Source organism: Crocodylus siamensis, chromosome 15 (assembly GCF_052110815.1).
Source record: "Crocodylus siamensis isolate JL-2025a chromosome 15, ASM5211081v1, whole genome shotgun sequence".
Classification (NCBI taxonomy): domain Eukaryota; kingdom Metazoa; phylum Chordata; order Crocodylia; family Crocodylidae; genus Crocodylus; species Crocodylus siamensis.
In genome coordinates this window covers 40,913,180-40,932,575 of record NC_143409.1, presented here as the reverse complement: position 1 = coordinate 40,932,575, position 19,396 = coordinate 40,913,180, and the positions used below count along the sequence as shown (strand labels likewise).

Sequence of the window (19,396 nt, the reverse complement as noted above, 5' to 3'; positions counted from 1 at the left end):
TGAAAGGGATCTCTTTCTCTCAGGTCACATGAAGCTCTGAGGAATGGCTGTCCCCACTGCTTGCCCTGCCAGGAATCACCCTTGTTTGGAGTGCAAGGAGCTTCCACACAGGTCAAGTGGTTCATTCATTTCCAAGAGGCCTTCTCAGGTGATGGAGAGCCTGCCAGGAGAGGACCACAGTGGCAGGAGAGCTGCTGAAAGAGGTGTGAGTGGCTCTGTTCCTTGCCAAGCATTGAGAGCCTGCTCCCAGCTGAGAAGCTCCCGGGCAAGAGGATGCTCCCAACATGGGGCTCAAACCTAGGACCCTGAAATGAGCAACCCCATGTTCTACCATCTGAACTAGCAGAGGTGCTTTACAGTGGCGCATATCTCTCAGGCAGACAGGAAGCCTTGCTCCCAGGTGTTCACCCGTCTCACGTGTCCTCTTTCCTTTTCTCAGCAGCCTGCCTGAGTCACCTGGCAGGAGGCCCAAGTGCAGGGCATGATTTGCACTGCCTCTGACGGAAAGCACTCTGGGCCACCTGATCCAATACCTTCTGCCAGGTAGACTCCTATCAAATCAGGAAAACCCAGAAAGAAGAGGCCACAGATACCTCTTACCTGCCACCCTCATACTCACCCCAAACCTACTACACAAGCCTGCAGGGGTGCTGGCTTATCTGCTGAGGCCTGAATGATCTCGGCTGCCCCAAAATTTAAAAACAAAAGAAAACAAAGAAGGAGGTTGGTTGAGCTGTCACCCATCCTCAGAGACGCTGCCACAGCTCCAAATAAAGCACAAGCTATGAATATTTGATCTCAGGAGCCCTGGCACTGGTCAGGTGGGCTCTGGAGTCCATTAGACTTTGGCATATGTCAGGGTGCAAAAAAAAAAAATCCTCAGCCCCACAAAGGCAGCTCTTTATGGCCCACTTTCTTGGCCACACTTGTCACAGGCCAGCTGGGCACTGTGAGTATATCAGTTTAGTTACAGACTGACTGAGCACTGCAACTTTATTAGCCACTGGGCTTTTTTTTGTTCGGGATCGAGGAGGTGATGTTGGGAGGAAAGCAATGACAAGTTTTACTTATAAAAAAGAATAAATTTTGCTTATAGCAACAAAAGATACAGTTTGCACATATGACAGTTAGTAAAGAGGTTAAGCTAATAAACAGACAACATAACAATACAAGTTAAAACTGACAGTGATAATCGGACAAAGAAATTAACCAAGAGTCCTCACTTGGTTAGCAACTTATCGATAGTCTCTCAGTTAGAAGATACACGTCAAGTTGATTCAGTGAAGTTAGGCGTCCTCGAGCTGCACTTTTTTGGAGAGAAAACTGGAGGAAGGTCCCTCAGTCAGGATTTGGTCTTCGCTTACACTAGGAGTAAGGCATCCGGGGGCACGGGACAGCAACAACTCTTCTGTTCCACCTTTCCCTGAGGGTTACTCAACGTGCGTGTTCTTTTATATCTTGTTTATGCTAATTTTTTGGTTATATAGCTATTCATAGTGTTACTTTATAGCTGTTATGGGGTTAAAAGGTGTTAGAAATCATTACAATAAGTTACTGCTTAAGCTTGGGTTTACCTAATAAGCAAATTACACCACATCACTCTGGGGTCGGGTCTGAGATTAACATGTCTCCACTTAAGTTCAACCCACTATGTTAATTATACTTTGTGCTTAGATTCATTAATTTTTACCGACTCAAAGCTAAATTTCATAAATCAGCTACATCTGCGGTTATATTTTTTAGTTCTGCTTTCTAAAGTTCACGCTGTCTGAAGATCAGTATAAAAAGCTATATATAAATCTTGCAAGTTGTACTCTAGACAGACAGAAAACTGCTCATAAGCTCTATTTCAGATATCTTCAAAAAGCATTTTCTCTTGTTATAACTTGCTTGTTAACCCTTCTGCTTCTGGCTATCACACACACTAGTCCCAGTTACCCCCTGCAAAGGGTTTGGAGTTAGTTAGCTCAAACAGTCCTTTAACTATATTGAGTTATTTCCTGGGCCCACTGGCCTCTCAGGAACCACCATAAACTCAACTCCTACCCAAACATTAACATAATTCACATAAGTTTAATTCACCATGACTGAAGATTAACTCACAGACTGTGAAAAGATGCCTTCAGCTACCTGAAATCTTCCTTCTCCTCCTTGGGGTGAATTTTCTGTCATAGGACTGCTGGCACCAACTTTACAACTGTGGGTCTCTTCCCAGACCCAAAAAGTCTCTGGCCTAGTATTGCATCTACTAGTTAAGCAACCTACTTCCTCTGCTTTCTTATCTTCCTAACTTTCAGTTCTCTCAGCTCTTCTTTCTTCTATCACAACCTCCCTGACTCCTTTCCCTGGGAGCCTTTTAACTTCCTTGGCCAGCCCCTTATCTTTCACAGCTGGCTCAGACCTCTGAGCAGGCCTGTAATTAGCCCCTTGGAGTCCTTGCAAGCTTGTGGACTCCTCCAGCCTGGAGCGCAGTCTGCTACAAGCTTTTGCCAGCCAGCCTGCTACCTTCTCCCCGCCCATCCCAGTTACCTAGACATGCTGCTCCCAGTTAACCCCTGCCCCTTATCAGTCCCAGTTACCTGGTGATACTGGTCCCATTTTCCCCACCTTATTGGTCCCATTTACACAGCTATACTGGCCCCAGTTCCCTCCATTTACTGGTCCTAGTTGACACCCCTTACTGGTCCCAGTTGTCCAGCTATACTGGTTCCAATTACCCAGATATAATAGTCTCAATTAACCTCCCTTACTGGTCCCAATTACCCCACTCCCCTTACTGCTTCTAGTTACCCAGCTATACTGGTCCCAGTTATACTGGTCCCAAATACCCACCCCCTTTACTGGTCCCAGTTACCCAAGTACACTGGTCCCTATTATGTCACCCCCCTCCCTCCCCCCAGTTACTAGACCCAGTCACTCGGTTATACAGATATACTGGTTTCTGGGTTTTTCAAGTTCCATTTTATACCCATGTCACTGTAACGGAGAAGGGATCAGAGCATCAAACACATCCCAGTTCCTTAACTTTGGTTGTAGCCTCTTATGGGCAACCTGTGATGGGCTCTGCTGGAGCAGGACAAAGGCACTGATCTGTCTGTGGGCCCTGGCTTCCTCCAGGCGGGAGCAGGCTGGAGTTTCCCCTCCCAGCCTCTCCTGCTGCCGGGTTCAGGCTTTGATGTCTCCTTTTCCTTCCCTGGCAAGGACTGGTGCAAAGCGAGATGCATATGGATTCTGTGGACAAGCCACTCTTTTCTATTGTCATTGTGGGGCAAAATCCTTGAGCCCCATCATTGGTCCTCCCCCACCAGTGCACACATCCATGCACACACACCCACATGCACACAAATACACGTGCACATATACATGCATGCATGTACACATACACACAAATACACACCCACCCATGCACACCCATACACACACACCCATACACACACATATGTGCATACATGCACATGCATACACATATGCATGCACACACATGTGCACATACATACATACACAAATGCACGCGCATACACATATGCATGCACATACACAAATTCATGTACGCGCATGCATTTATACACACACAATACCTATGTGCATACACGCATGCATACACACATGCACACAAATACGCACACACATACACCCATACACATGCATGTATGCAAATACAAGCATACACACATACACACTAATACATACGCATACATGCATACACACACACAGACACTAATACATATGCCCACACATATACATACACACATGCCCACAAATGCACATGCATGCACCCATACACACATGCATGCGCACACATATACACGCACGCATACACATGCACATACAAATACACACACGCATGTAAGCACACACATGCACATGCACATTAATACATATGCACACACATGCATACACATACATATGCACACATATACATGCACGTACACGCGCGCACACATGCACATAAATGGACACATGCACACAAATACACGCACACCCACATAAATACACACGGATGCATACGCATACACACAAATGCATGCATATGCAGTTACACACGTGCACTCACGCACATCCATGCACCCACATCAGACACACGTGCACACACATGTGCGTGCATGCGCACACACCCGCACGCACCTCCCCGCAATCCTCGCTGCGGAGGGAGGGCTCGCAGCCGCACCCCGCGGGGCCGCAAGTGTCCCGCATGCCCATAACCCGGGGAGGGAGCGAGGGAGCGGAGCAGGGCCCCGGCTCTGCGGGCGGGGTTGCCCGAGCAGCAGCCCGGGAAACGGAGAAGCTGCAGGGACCCTGCTCCTCTCCCCAGTCGAGGTGTTATCAGGGTATGCCCCTTAGATGGAGCTACCGGGCGCCCTCCGTCGCAGACGAGGTGGCCGAGTGGTTAAGGCGATGGACTGCTAATCCATTGTGCTCTGCACGCGTGGGTTCGAATCCCATCCTCGTCGGCGCGCTCCCTTTTCTGCCCCGAAACGATCTCTCCGCTTTCGCCCCACGCCCGGCCCTACCCAGTGCAGTGCTGCTTCCTGCTTCCTCTGCAGGGAGAAAGCTGCACGGTGAGCAAGCAGCACGTGCTGATTCCCCTGCATGTGCCACAGAGGGCAAAGTGTGTTCAGTCCAGCAGCCTTGCCAGGGACTCGGGCTGTGGTGATTTATATGGCGTTGAAAAGCAGGGAGGTAGCAGCATGCAGGAGTCCTTAAACCTGTCGCCTTTTGTTCTTTGGGGTCTGTTTTATGCTTTCACCCATAATCACTCCCGCCTGCTGTGTCCCCATCATTTCCTCCTTTAGCTCAGTGGGACACCCTCATGGCTGGGGTGGAGGACCACGAGAGAGGCTAGAGGGGCTTGCACTATCTGGTTCAAAGCAGAGCAATCTGGGCATCGCTGAACAACCCACTGCCTCATATTGCTCACGCCTGGGACCAAATTGAGCTACCAGCTACTGCAACAGCGTGCAGGCCTGGCTGAGAAGCTGAGGGCATGGGGAAAGGGGAGAGGTGGTCCTGATCCTGGATGCATTCCTGCATGACCCACCCCAGGGTGGGCAGTGCAGGGAACTTGGACCTGGCCTACAGAGGGGAGGAAAGTAGTGGTAGGTTTTGGGACAGAAGACATGTCCCTTGATTAATAAAATGTGACGGGGCAACAGTCACCTCCCATGAAGCAGGGAGAGAAGCGCAAGTCTGTCAGGTTTTATGGGAAGCTGACTCCAATGGTTCAAAAAATGCAGGCTTGGGATCATCTCATGTTGGCTTTAAAAGGTTCTGCTGAGTTAACTTGGTCTCCAGGGTGCGAACATCTAGTCATGGCAGGTTCAACCCTGTGTTGAGCAAATTACCCCACTGAATCTCACACTATTACAGCCTTTTATTGCTCATCTGGAAAACTATAATGGAGGGGTAATGATTGCTAGACCTCAGTCACTGGGAGATCAAGGATGAAGCAGCCAAGGGCAAGCCAAGTCTGGGCAGCAGGGGGGCCAGAGCAGGTAGAAGAGAGGGTTGTGTGAGGGGCCTGCTTGGATGGGGCCTTCCCTACCTCTGATTGCTGAATAACTTACCTTGGAGTGGGTGAGGGGAGAGCTAGGATAACTTCTTTCTCACATTTGTTTTTTGTGGAGCTTTTTGTTGGCAAAAGGTCTAGCTGGGAATCAAACCCCACATGACAGCCAGAGATCTTTCACTAAACTCACAAAAGGCACCGGTAGCTGCCCCTGAAGAGAGACCACAAGGAGCATCCAGGGCAGCCTTTGGAGGGAGCCCTTGGAGAAGAAGACAACACGTTTCTTGATTTAGGGTAGTGGTAGAGAAATTCTCTTCTTACAAAAAACTCAGAAAGACCAGGAAAGACAGGAAATAAAGTTTTGACCTTGTAGATTCCTATTCGCAATCTCTGGGTTGATTTTGTGACTCACATGCAGATGTTTGCACACCTAACAGAGCTAATGGTGCCTGCTGCGGTACCCTTAAAAGATCTCATAACCCCCTAGTTGAGAATCACTCATCTAGGGAAACACTTTGTCACGCTACCTGTGAGCTACCTGCACGCCTCTGTGCTACAGGACAGCATGTGACATTCAAGGAAGGACTGTATTAAGGAGCATACCCCAAGTTCTTGTCCTCACCAAAGGTATTAAGCCTTCTGCCTCAGGGCCTAAGCCTACTGAAGACCAGGATGGAGCTCTTGTGGGGGGCAGGTCATCCCACCTTCACGCTATTGGGCTTCTTTCAACTTTGTCTGAAGCTTGTGGAGCTGGTTGCTGCAGGAGACAAGTCCCTGGAAAAGGGACATAGCACACAGTGTTCCCCCAACTCTGTGACTGCCCTTCGGGACTCATCACTCTGCCATGCCCGCTCTCCACAAACCACTCCCACGCTGTGTCCCAGAGCCCAGCCCCTCCACGGCACCCATTGTTCCCAAATCTCCCATCAGAAAGTACCCCAAATACCTCAAAAGGCCATAAACCTTGGCAGCTCCTAGGCTGCTGGACTATATAACCTCCTGAAGTCCCTTCCAGCCCTCCTCTTCTATGATTTTAAAGGGAAGTTACTTGTTGCTTCATGAACTGGAAGTCAAATCTAGGTCCACTTCTTGGAAAGCAACTAAGTTCCCCGCTATTCCACCCATATGCCTACAGAAAATTTCTGCCCATTGGCCCTTGTGTGAGAGCAAATCGGTGATACTGCTGTGGCTCTAACGCATGTGGCAATGAGATAGGGGATGGTGTGGGAGGAGCACCTCAGCTTGGAGAAGAGTCCAAATCCAGTAGTGACTCAAACTAGAAAAATAATTCCCCTGTAAATGCTTCCTATCCGTCATGTTCCTCCACACACTGACTGCAATCTGCCCCGGCAGAAAGGAGCCCACCCAGAAATCTCTTTCCCCCATATGGGCTGCAATGGCTAGAGTGTCAAGGAGGTTCATTCCCTTTTTTAGCCACACCTGGACTTGGGGGAGCCTTGCACCTCTGGGATCAACCCCCAACACCTCTGCTATTTGTTCTGTGTTTCCATTGCATAGATTTCATAGATTTCATAGACATTAGGGCTGGAAGGGACCTTGGGAGATCATTGAGTCCAGCCGCCTGCCCAAAGGGCAGGAAGTCAGCTAGGGTCATAGGATCCCAGCAAGATAAGCATCCAGTTTACTCTTGAAGGTGTTCAATGTAGGTGCTTGAACCACCTCCGCTGGCAGACTGTTCCAGACCTTGGGGGCTCGGACAGGAAAGAAATTCTTCCTTATGTCCAGCCTGAAACGGTCTTGCAGGAGTTTGTGACCGTTCGACCTCGTCATCCCATGGGGTGCTCTGGTGAACAAACGTTCCCCCAGATCCTGGTGGTCACCCCTGATAAACTTATAGGTGGCCATCAGATCACCCCTGAGCCTGCGCTTTTCCAGGCTAAAGAGTCCCATGGCTCTCAGCCTGTCATCGTAAGATCTGTTTTCCTGACCTCTGATCATGCGCGTGGCTCTCCTCTGGACTCTCTCAAGCTTCTCCACATCCTTTTTGAATTGTGGAGCCCAAAACTGGATGCAGTACTCCAGCTGCGGCCTCACCAAGGCCGAGTACAAGGGGAGAATGACGTCCCGGGATTTGCTCGAGAAGGATCTATGGATGCACGCCAGCATTTTGGTCGCTTTACTAGCCGCAGCATCGCATTGGAGGCTCATGTTCATCTTGTGGTCAATGATGACCCCCAAGTCTTTTTCTTCTGTAGTGCTAACCAACGTAGCACTGCCGAGCCTATAAGGATGCTGCAGGTTTTTCCTCCCAAGGTGGAGAACCTTGCATTTATTGGTGTTAAAAACCATGAGGTTCTCGTCTGCCCATTTGCTGAGCTTGTCCAGGTCAGCCTGGATCACCCGCCTATCTTCTGGCGTGGATGCTTTGCCCCAAAGTTTGGTGTCATCGGCGAACTTGGCCAGTCCACTCCTGACTCCAATGTCCACATCGTTAATGAAGATGTTGAACAGTATGGGTCCCAGGACAGAGCCTTGAGGGACCCCGCTGGTCACAGGGCACCACGATGAGTGACTGCCATCAATCACAACCCTCTGGGTCTGACCACAAAGCCAATTTCCCAGCCAGCGGATTGTGGTGGAGCCAAGGCCACAAGAGAGCATATCTGTCACAAGGCATAAGAGAGCATATCTGTCAGATCTAAGCCTTCAGCTTGCAATGAGACAATTTACTGCTCACTGATTTGCAGTGAGAAACGTGCATTTTTGCATTAAAACACCCAGGGGCTGTGGCTGGGGTGGGGGCTGGGGACGTGAGTTCAGGCCTCCATACAGACCCAGAGCTGAGCTCATGGGCTTAGAGTTGTGGGGGTTTCAGCCAAAGGGCCAAACCTCCTGGGTTGCAGTGAGGGAAACCTTGAAATGAGACTTTCATCCTGAATTTGAAAAAAAAAATTCCAGGTTGCTTCCATGCCCATCCTGCTCAGGCTCGGGATTTGCAAGCAGTGGACTCGCTCAGCCCCCAAAACTGACCAGCCAGTGTCATCGTCAGGAGTGTGAGGCATCTGGGACTGTGTCCCAGATTCTCTTTCCCGAGAACCAGTGCCTGTATCATTCAAGGATGCTGAGAAAGGGGTAGTGGGACTGAAACTGGGCAAGGTAGCACACCCTGTAGTTCAGCAATGAGGCTCCCTCCCCCAGTGCTTGCATACATCAGTTGGTGTATGGAGAGGATGTGGCCAGATACTTAAACTCAGGAGGAAATTGTATCACAGTCCCCACTGCCCAAGAGCCTCCTCCCCAGCCCACTCTCAGAACCGCAGCCCACCCCCACCAGACTCTCCCACAAGGTTTGCCCTAGGTACCAACTCTGCTTGTTACACCTCTGGGAGGTATGGACACATCCTGCCACAGGGTGCTGACTGCTCTAGATAGGTCCCAACACCATGCAAAGTAGTATTTGAGTGGCTATTGGGTGGTGGGGACTGTGATACATGGCCTTGCCCCACTTGGGGGCACTGGCTGCAGGAAATAAATAGCCACTCTATTCACTCTACCACACCAGAACCATCAGGGACCCCAGCAGAAGAGAGCTGTTGCTTATTTGAAATGCAATCAAAGCAAGACTTTATTCTGTGGCCAGCAGATGAAGTTCCCTGACACAGGATTCACAGCAAGGTCCACTACTAACATATAATGGAAAGAACAGCCAGAGTCACAAGAGAAACATCAGCTCTGCACCCAGCTCCCATCCTGAAACAAGGGCAAAAGCCACTCCCCAAAACTGTCTGGTGTTAAGTAGAAACTTAACCGCATTAGCTAGTCATTTCAGGCCATTGCAAGGAGACAAAAGAAGGGATAGAGTTGCCCATCAAGTTGATGGATGGGTATCTGGCAGTCTAGATTCCTGGGTATTACATCCAGTAAAGAAGCTTATCAGGGGAGATGTCTAAACACTGTGATACCACAGGCAAGGGAAGAGAGGAGTAGAGCTCAGCAGATCATAGCACCAGAGCTGAGAGCAGAACCATATTTTCTGGCTAGCAAAGCTCCCTTCCTTGACCCAAAAGGCCTCAGGCATTCTGCCCTTGCTTAGAGAGTGTTGGTGGCATATTTCACCCTGACAGCCCCGATGGCCTCCACGCCTCTGTCCAGGCTGTAGGCAGAGGGGGACCTCCCTGGACCCGCCCGTCCTCCACTCAGCAGCTGCTTGGTGATGCACTGGAAGGCAGGGACAGAGTGGTAGTTGCGGACTTGCAGCTCTTTGGTAGTGCAGAAGATGGGGGTGAGGAGTCTACAGCGGACCTGCAGCTCCTTGGTGGTGCAGAAGGTGGGGGCAGGGTGATCATAAAGGATCTGCAGCTCCTTTGTGACACAGAAGTGGGGGGGATTCCTGAGGCTCCTGAGATGCATCGCAGGGGATGCGTCCCAACTCTCCTGCTCAAGCAGCTGGTAGTGCACTCTCTGCATCCATTGTGAGGCTCTTGGGGTTGGCTGTTTCCAGACCAGACATAACCAGGCCAGCCACCCAAGCAGAACCAGTGTAGGCAGCACCAGCAGCACCAAAGAGGCAAGGTAGAGCACCAGGTGGAGCAGGCAGCAGTGAGCCAATACCCAATGCCCCCACGAGTGGCCTTTTCCACCCAGGTGATGGCCCACACTCGGCAGCTTGGCCGGGGAGGTGAGACATGAACAAACGGGGGGAGGTCTTGGAGAAGGGGATGGCTGGTGATGGGGCACATGTGGCAGAGGGCTGGATGGGGTGGGTTTAAAGGTGATAAGAGGCACATGGGTGCTGAGAGATGAGATAATAGTACTAATAGTGGAAGTCCCTGGGGTACTGGGGGCAGGGGGTGAAGAGGAGGTGGAAGCCATGGTTATGGAAGGGGCACTGCTGGGAGGCACAAGAGTATGGTGCTCAGTGGTAGTAGTGGGGGGTACAGGGGTACTGTTAGAGGGAACAAGGGTACTAGTGGGAGGTACAGGGGTACTAGTAAGGGGAATGGAGGTACTAGCAGGGGCTTCATGGGTACCAGTAAGGGGAACAGCGGTACTAGTGGGAGGCACAAGAGTACTAGTGGGGGGTACAGGGGTCCCAGTGGGGGGCAGAGGACTTGTTGAGGCCATGGTGGCAAAGGGGACACTAATGGGGGACATGGGAAAGTCCGTTGGCCCTGGCTCATGCCCAGAGGTGTCCCTGTCCCCCCCCTTGGAGCAGACTTGCATGAAGTGGATGACTGGGGTCCCTTTGTATCGGGCAGGTGAGTCGCATTTGACACTTTCTGCATCATTCTCCACCATTGTCTTGTCCAGCCCTTCCTCCTGGTAGTAGATGCTGCCATCGTTCTCGGTGATCCAGTCCCGCAGGTAGGCCAGGCTGCAGTCACAGTGCCAGGGGTTCTTGTCCAGGAAGACATAAGGGAAGCTATGACTCTTAGGAAAGAAGTCAGTAGGCACAGTACGGAGACGGTTCCCTGGCAGCCTCAGGGTGTCCAGTGACTCCAACTCAGTCAGCAGCCCCAGAGGCAGCTCCTCCAGGGCGTTGTTGGACAGGTCCAGGTCTTGCAGCGCAGCCAGACCCGCAAAGGCATCCTTGGGCAGCCTTTGCAGCCGGTTCCCCTTCAGATCCAACTCCTTCAAATTCCCCAGGGATCGGAAGGCCCCCAGAGGAAGATCCTTGATGCTGTTGTGAGCCAGGCCCAGGCAGAGAAGGGCAGGCAGGCCCTGCAGCGGGGGCAAGGCTCCCAGAGCATTGTGAGACAGAATGAGCTCCTGAAGCTGGAGCAAAGGTGGCCCAGCATGGAACGATTTCAAGCCATTGTGTGACAAGTCCAGGTCAACCAGCATAGGAAGGTACTCGAAGGAGCTGGTGGAGACAGACGCCAGGTGGTTGGAACCAAGCAGCAGGATGCCGGTGTCTTTGGGCAGCTGGGAGGGCACTGTGCTGAGCGCCAGCCAAGTGCAGTTGGCCTGGAGTTTCCCTTTGATGTTGTTCATCTCAATCTGACACAGCTCCCCTTGTTCCACAGCACCGGCCACAGAGACCAGGGCCAGGAGGGCCAGATGGGTGAGGGCAGGGGGCAGCATGGGCTGGGAAGAGAGAAACAGCACACTCAAGGGAGGAGCACACACACAGACACAGTCTGTCTGGACCCAGTGTGGACTGCAGCAGGATCCAACGGGCCTTTTCGGAAGCTCAGCCCAGCAGGTCTTTTCCTCTCACATCTCTACCGTGGCCAGGATGGGCCTGGATCTCACATTGCCCCAACTACACTTTTTTTACACACACACACACACACACACACACACGAAATGTTTTCATGTTCCAGGTCAAATGAGCTAGATCAGTTCCAAATCTTTTGAATCATTCAAAAACCATACATGACCCTACTACCAGCAAGTATCCTCTACCTCGGACTTTTCAGTCAGGGGCTTCAGATACTTCCAAATCCTTTGGCGGGCATCCTACATGCAGGCTGAAGCCCAGAGGCTTGGGGTTTGGATGCCCATGAGTTTCACTTGCCCTCAGCCTTATGGCCTCAGGAGCAAGCTAGGGAGGAGTCTCCCATTTCCACAAAGTCAGCATGCAGCCAAGATCCTCCCATTGGAAGCTGGCCAGTGGAAAGCTAACTATAAGGCTCTTGTAGGGAGTCCTGTCTACGTCTGGACAGGGGTGCCACCTCTACTACACGGTGATATTTTTAAAATGCTTTTCAGCTTGGGTTTCAGACCAGTGCAATGAGGAGACCCACAGGAGGCGGGGTATCACAGCAATGTCAAGCTCCCCTGAGCACACACTGGCTCCAAAAATGACTGGGTCCTTAGTGCCCCTGCCCTTGCTCCTGCCAGGAGCAGTAAAGAGGTTAACTAACTCCAGGCTGACTGTACTGGGGAGCCACCTCCACTGACTCAAGATGATGGTGCCACTATATCAAAACCTCCCGCCTGATCTGCCTTGGTGCCAATGACAAGGAGTCTTTGAACTGGCAGCACCTCATCCCCACTTTTCAGGTCACTCTCAGCATTTCTGAACAACCCCCCTGTACCTCCATCTGCCCAAATAACCTTTGCTCCTCTCCCCTTTTGCTGGTGATACTCAGTCCAGCCAGGAGAAACCATTCTGCCCCACATAGTGATGCCCATCCTGGATTTGCCTGCCACTGCTGCTCAGCACCTCCTCCAGTGCTGCATACAGTGGCAGGGCAGGATACAGTGAAAGCCTCTAGCATGCCAGGAAGGCCCCCTGTACAAGTGGCTGCCCCACCCAGAAGCGGGTGCATCTCAGTGCTTGCCCCTCTGACAGGTTCATCCTTCCCCCAGACTTACCCCTGGGCTCTGATGAGGTCACTCTCCCTGCTTTGCCACCTGCTGTGGAGTGAGCTGCTGTGCTGACTGTGCCAGGACTAGTTGTGCCCAGTTCTGCTATCAGCATCTGCAGCTGCTGGGGACGGAGCTGTGGTTTCCTCTGACTTACAAACCAGATCCTGTTACACTCCCACTTTCCCTACCCCCAAATGAACACATGGAAAGCTCACAGCAGTGTTCATTTGTGCCTCTGAACACTCCCACAACAAATCACCTCACCCTAGAAACAGCTGCACCTTTACACTAGGATACCTCTCCCCTGCCCTTTCTGGACTCACTCCCCAACTGTGTCACACCTCTCTGAACTAGGGGTTAACCCCTGTTGAGTCTGAGATCCCTCAGCCCTGCCCTGGATCTGCACCCACAGCTGCTGGGGTTTCCTAAGATGTCGAGATGAGAGCCTGGCACAGCATGTTCCCACCTCTATGCTCCTAGCAGCGAAGACCCCAGGTCAAACAACACCCTGCCACCTGGTATTTGCCACACATCATTGCCCCAGCCCAGGACTGGTAGTGTCTTTGCTGTCGGCAAGGGGCCACTGGACCAACAATCATAGAATCATAGAAGTCGGGTCAGAAGGGACCTTGTAGATCTTCAAGTCTGACCCCCCGCGTGGGCAGGAGAAAAAACTGGGATCAAATGATCCCAGCTAGGTAGGCATCAATGGCATTAAACAGTCCCCACATGCCCCATCTTGGCTTCATCTCAGTATTGCACTAGTGGTCCCTGTACAACTGTCCAGCCCAGAAGCAGCTGCATCTCAGTGCCCACTGACATCCCTCTGCAATCAGTCTCTGTCTGACCCCAGAAGAGGCTTTATCCCAGCCCTAAACAAGACATCCCTATCCAAACAACCTCTGTCTCCCACTCCAGATGTACTTGAACCTTAGCATCCTATGAAAGCACCATTTTTGAGCAGCTCCTGCCACCCACCTCAGTGGCAACTGTATCTCAGTGATGTGCAAGGGAAGCCTATCTAACTTGTCAAGGGACCTTTGTATACCCATCTCTTCTGCCCCACCCCAGAGGCAGCTGCCTCTCAGCATAGAGCGAGGAATTGTCAGCCTGGTGCGGGTTAACTGTGCTCAGAGATTGTTAAGGGTTATTATTCGCTACAGAAGAAACAGCCAGAGTGTAGGCAAGGAGATGAATTAGAGGCACAGGAAAGGATTCTCCTTCGTCATCCTACCCACTGTCGGTTCTGATGGCTCTGCCCCCTCGTACAACTGATAGGAGACCGCAAAGCCTTAGTGGGGTGAGTGGGGGAGGGCTGGGAGAGCAATGAATCCTCCAGTCCAGTGGATGAAATGAAAGAGCACCAACGATATTCAGTTCAGGGTGACTGAAAGGGAGTGTGAAGGAAGGATCTGCCAAATGAAAAAAACAATCCTTTGGCTTAACCTAATATTTTTCATTTCATTTTCAGTCTATTTAAGCCTTTTATTTAGCCTCTGCTCTTTAAATTTAGGTCAATTTTTAGGCAATTTCGAAACCAAAAAAGCTTTGTTTTGCAAAATGCTCCAATAAATGTTCCAGCATTTCCAAAGCAAAAACCCATTTCATATTAAAAATGTTGACATGAAATGGTTAGGCATTTTCCCAGATCCCCCTAATTTACCTGTATTAAATCTAAATCCACCGTTTCAGGGGGCCCCAATCCCCAGGGCTGTTGTTGGGCCTGCTCCCCCACCCCCCGCTCCATCCCCAGCGTCCCCGCCATCATGGCAGCCCTCCGCTGCCCCGCCTCCTGGCCGAACGCTCTTGGAGCCCTCTGATTGGTTGCTTCACTCAGCCAATCAGAGTGCAAATAAAGGGTTACAGACAGACAGACTAAGGATTTTATAGATATTGAATAGGAAAGGATTGAGGCAGAAGTTGGATGAGATCAGGCTAGAATAGGGAAAGAAAGGTGCAGCTAAGCGGCCCATGTCGCTCAGTGGTCAAAGATTCAGGGTTTAGTCTGCAGCCTGTTGGGGGATGTGGGTTTGAATCCCACTGTTGTTTGGTGTTTAACAGCTCTAATGAATGGTGCCTATAATAAATAGCATCTTGCTGCTATCAGGGGAAGAGCATCCATGCTTAAACACAGGGGGGAGCAGTTGGGTGAGACTAGAGAGCATTGATTTCATGTAAGGAGCTCAACATGCTAAGTTGCCGTATGGGGACCTATCTGTTCGGTGTTGCATGAACAGGAGCACAGTATAATAGTGCCTCCTTTTTTTTCTTCAGCAATCCCTTGGACCCAAGGATCATTGTCTTCCACGATTGCCCTTTCTGTGCATCCAAAGATGGCTGATGAGGCCTATCCAGGATCAACAGACTCTACCAGAGCTCAGACAGGTGTTTCCATGTGCCACAGTAGTACCACTCTGCCCCCGAAGTGCCTCTGATAGCCCAGTCCAGGGCTCTCCCCCTGCCACAGACAGTTTGGCCAACGCCCCTCAGTCCTGATTTATAACCCGCTGCCATCCCAGTGGTGGGCTTCACCTAAACTTGTTCTTGTCAATGCCTTAAAGTCCTGGTCTGGTTCCCTTTACTATCCCAGATTTGGGCTTCTTCCATTTGCATCTTTCTTGTACTCCTTGAGCCGGACTCACCACCCTTGGCTATCCTAGCTCTGTTGCTGCCCACCCTCACCCAACAAACCTCTCTGCCAGTGCTTTTGAACCCTGACCCCCAGCCTCCCTGCTAGCCTGGCACTGGGCCCACTCCTACATGCATGAAACAACAGGATGGAAAAACCAGAGGAAAAGGACCTGGGATTCCCACCAGGCCTGTGTGTCTGTGGACTCCTTGGTCGAAGGAATTGGTAGGTCTGTCCCCAGTGAGGATGTGGAGAGTAAAAAAAGTATGCAGGGGGAAGGAGCAAGGATATAAGATGTGGACAAATGGCTGAAAAGGAACCTGATGGGAGCAGTGCAGAACTTCCATTTAGATAATTGCTACTACAGTATTCCCATTCGGAGGCATCAAGGATGCCTATGCCCAGCTGCGGAAGGCACTCAAAAAGTCGTGTAGTCTTCAGATGAATTCTTCCATTCCTTAAAAAAGGAGGGAGAAGGTATAATATAGTACTGAACTCACAGAGTGACATAGTGAGGAAGGCCTGGGATGTTCAACAACTGGTAGGCTTTCCTGGAGAGAGGCCCTCTCCTGACTGCGAGATTCCCCCTGAGTAAACAGCCACACTCCCAACCTGAGTAGGGATCCCTTCACAGGCCACGGTTATCCATGCCAGGAGGTTTCCCCCCAGATTCACCCCTTTCCTGCTAGCCTTGGCAGACAAAGCAATGAGGAGACTCCAGGAGTCCCAGGCCTGAGCTGTACCAAGGTGTGACTGCACTAAAAGGCTGCAGAGCTAATTGGCACTGGGCTCCTTCTTTGGGACTCTGCTTCAGGTTCACTGCCAAAGTGACGTTCCTCTGGTCCGGAAGGAGAGAAGAGCTCTCGCAGGCACTCTCCAGACCTGGGTTTCAGTCTTGAGGGTGAAGCAGAAGAGGGTTTTCATTGTCTGTGCTTATGAGAGGTCTCAGGTCCCTGCTGAAGGAGAGGGATGTCCACCTGACAAAGCCAGACACTGCTGCTGAGCCAGGGCTGCAGGGCTGACGGGCCTGGGGTAGTGAACTGTGAGGGCTGGGGCCAGGGCAGAGGCTTGTGGGATCAGTGGAAGATGGGGTCGATGAATGGGGAGGGCTAAAATAAAGCCATAAGACAAGCCACCTGCAGTGAAGACAGCCTGAGCTCCTGCTCTGGACAATATTGCAGGGGCCAGCCTGTAATGGGGACTCCTGGGGCTGGAAGAATAAGCCCATCCTGCCAGCTCTTATGTCTGAATCCAGGAGCCCAGTGACCCTTCCCAAGCTACTGTGCTATCAGGCAACACAGCCATAAGAAAACACCTCTTCCCATACAAAGTGATGACTGCCATCTCACAGGAGCTCCAGGGAGGACAAAGGGACAAAGCAGCTCCTTCCACCTGGACCACAAGGGGATTCTTCTGATACAAACCCTTTCCCTGAGGGTGTTACATCCCTCAGCATTTAACAAGGGTTAAATCTATGAAGGGGGGGCATCTCTTGTCCTTACAGGGCTGGGTGAACTGCTACCTTCATCCTGGCCGCCACCAACACTGCGGGTGGTCACTGACCACCAGTCAGCACTCACCAGCCACCTGCCGCCCCCTACCCCCTGCACCAACACTGCTGTGGCTGCCCACAGAAGCTCCCCACTCACTGCCACCATGCCCTCGCCACTGCCACCTGCGGGCAGTCACCATGCCTCCCCCCCTGTCCCCCAGCCTCTGGGGGCATTCATTATTCATGCCAGACAAGTTTCTTTAGCCAAAGTCACGTTTATTGTCATTGTGGCCCCATCCTGTCTCATTGCAATATGGGGACTTTTGAGACTGCAGATCAATAACACAGGCTGATTGTTGGCCCCAAAGCTCCCTCTCCTATTATACTGCCCCTTCCATCAACTACAGGTTTCCCTCACGTTATGCAGGTTCTGTTCGTGCCGGTTCGCTCTTATGCAATGATCCTTTTTATACCAAAAATTTGTTGTATGCAAGGTAAATTCACTCTGATGCAAGTGGTGTGGAGGAAGCCCACAGTCAGCTGCTTTGTGCAGTGCATTGTGGGAGTGACACACACTGAAATATAATCCCCTGTGTGGATCTGTGCTCCTCGCTCGTTGTCTGCGACACGTTTCTGTAGTTGCCATCCCCATTATGATGGTGCCCTGTGCTTGTGTGTATTGTCTGCTGTTGGTTAGTACCGAAATTGTCTTGTAAAAGTGGTAGAAATGGGTCTGGGGGTCAGTACAGTTGAGGTCTTGGAATGTATCCCTATTTGTTACACTGTATAGCAGGTTCCCTTTATGCAAATTCAAATTATGCACCATTTTCCACGAACACATGTACAGGATAAAGCAAGGGAAACCTTCAATGACGGAGTTTCATCTTGAAATAAAAAAACGCTAAACAGGATGGGGCTGCACCCAATCCTTGAGGAACATCTCCGGTAACTGTTTCTCCAGCCATGTTACTCTTTCCCACTCCTACTCTTTTTGAGGATCATGCTGCTGTGTCCCCTGGAGACACATCATTTTCCACAATTTCAGGATCTATCCCCATCTTCCCCAGGTGGGCCAAGAATTTCCCAGGTGTCATACGGTCAACAGCTCTGTTTGAATATAGATCAGTTAAGTCCATAGTATTGCCCTTTTCTATGAAATTGGCTCTCTTGCCATGGAGAGATAAATATATTGACACCATTTTCCTTGGATAAACCCCATTGTGTTTTGTCCTGGTTTCTGTATATTCATGTTGTCGATCGCTCTTCCCTTCACAATTTGTTCTTCAAACATAAATACTATTGGAGTTGGATGCCCTTTCTCCCTTCCTTATATATAAGCACTACACTTGCTATTCTCTCATCAAAGAGCACTACACCAAGGGGACCAGTTGGCAAAGATCTGGGCTTTCTCATGTGCTGATCCTTTCAGTAGTTTGGGGCAAAAATTATCCTAGGCATCCACATCTGACATTAATGTCTTTCTCCCACCTTTCAACCCCCACATCCTCCCTGCCACGTAGTACCAACCACTGTCCCTAATGATGTCCTGAGCCTGGTTGAATTTTAAAAAGAACAATTTATTAGATTTTGAGTTGAGATTAGATCTGGGGAAATCTTGATGTGACATGGCTGGAGCGCCTGGCTCTGAAATCCATGGTGTGTTCCAGATTCCTCCTACTGCAAGACAAGGGAAAATCAAGAGCTGTGTTAGGAACAGGCTGAAGCCCCCATAGGTTAGGGCACAAATGGCTCCAAATGATAGTCCATGTTGTGGCCACACTGGTTTCTGACAGAAGCTGTCTGGGCCAAGCAGGACACCGCCTGACTTTTAACTGCCCCTTCCTGCCAGTGCTGGGGATGCTCCCCCCACCTTCCCACAGCTGTTTTGGGCCTTTCAGATCTATGCTCTGTGCAGGCTCCACTGTCCCTGCACAGAGCACAGTGCCTCCCTTTCTGGCCAAAGGGGGCTTGTCGCCACTGCCCTGGCAAGCTAGAGCAGCTCATCCCTTTGGGCGCCAGGCCTGTAGATAGAGCAGCATACATGCAGAGCCCCAGACCCAGGCAAGAGCCTCCCTGGGTAAGGGGGGTGATGACTCCTTGTGGAGATGCTCTCTGCCTTGAGGTGGGGAAGGGTCCTGCTTGGGGAGAGGATCCAGGGGGCCTGTAAGAAGAGGTAGCCCAGAGAGGAGGAAAAAGTGTCAGAGGCCCTAGAGGGAACAGCCCAAAATCACTCAAGCTCCCTGCTATCAAAACCAGCCCTGCCAAGCCCTTAATTGCCATGCTAGCAGTTGTTACCCTCCAGCCCACAACCACATGGGTCCAATGATGAGCCCTTCATCACTCTTATTCTCCTACCTGGGCCCAGTTATTTTGTGTGGCAGCTGCTCCACTTTCTCCTGCAGCACCACTTGCTTCTTGTCCAGTTTTCCAGACTGTTGTCTCAGGAGCTGGATCTTTCATGGGAGAGAATGAAGCAGGAGTTGGCACAGTG

At 51.0% G+C, this 19,396-nt stretch overlaps 1 protein-coding gene and 1 non-coding gene across 2 annotated transcripts; one reads left to right on the top strand and one right to left on the bottom strand.

Moving 5' to 3' along the window:
• The first annotated feature begins 4,369 nt into the window (after positions 1–4,369).
• Positions 4,370–4,451, top strand: TRNAS-GCU (transfer RNA serine (anticodon GCU)). The gene has a single exon. It is a non-coding gene; the product is annotated as a tRNA-Ser (tRNA).
• Positions 4,452–9,016: 4,565 nt separating this feature from the next.
• Positions 9,017–12,900, bottom strand: GP1BA (glycoprotein Ib platelet subunit alpha). The gene is made up of 2 exons (XM_090028790.1): positions 12,791–12,900; positions 9,017–11,554 (listed from the first exon to the last, which is right to left on the bottom strand). Exon 2 carries the CDS (start codon positions 11,549–11,551, stop codon positions 9,557–9,559), a length of 1,995 nt encoding a protein of 664 aa, XP_089884916.1. The 5' UTR covers positions 11,552–11,554; positions 12,791–12,900; the 3' UTR covers positions 9,017–9,556.
• Between the last annotated feature and the right edge of the window lie 6,496 nt (positions 12,901–19,396).

Coding starts and splice junctions, on each gene's coding strand:
- GP1BA (XM_090028790.1), bottom strand. CDS start 11,551: ATGCTGCCCCCTGCCCTCACCCATCTGGCCCTCCTGGCCCTGGTCTCT.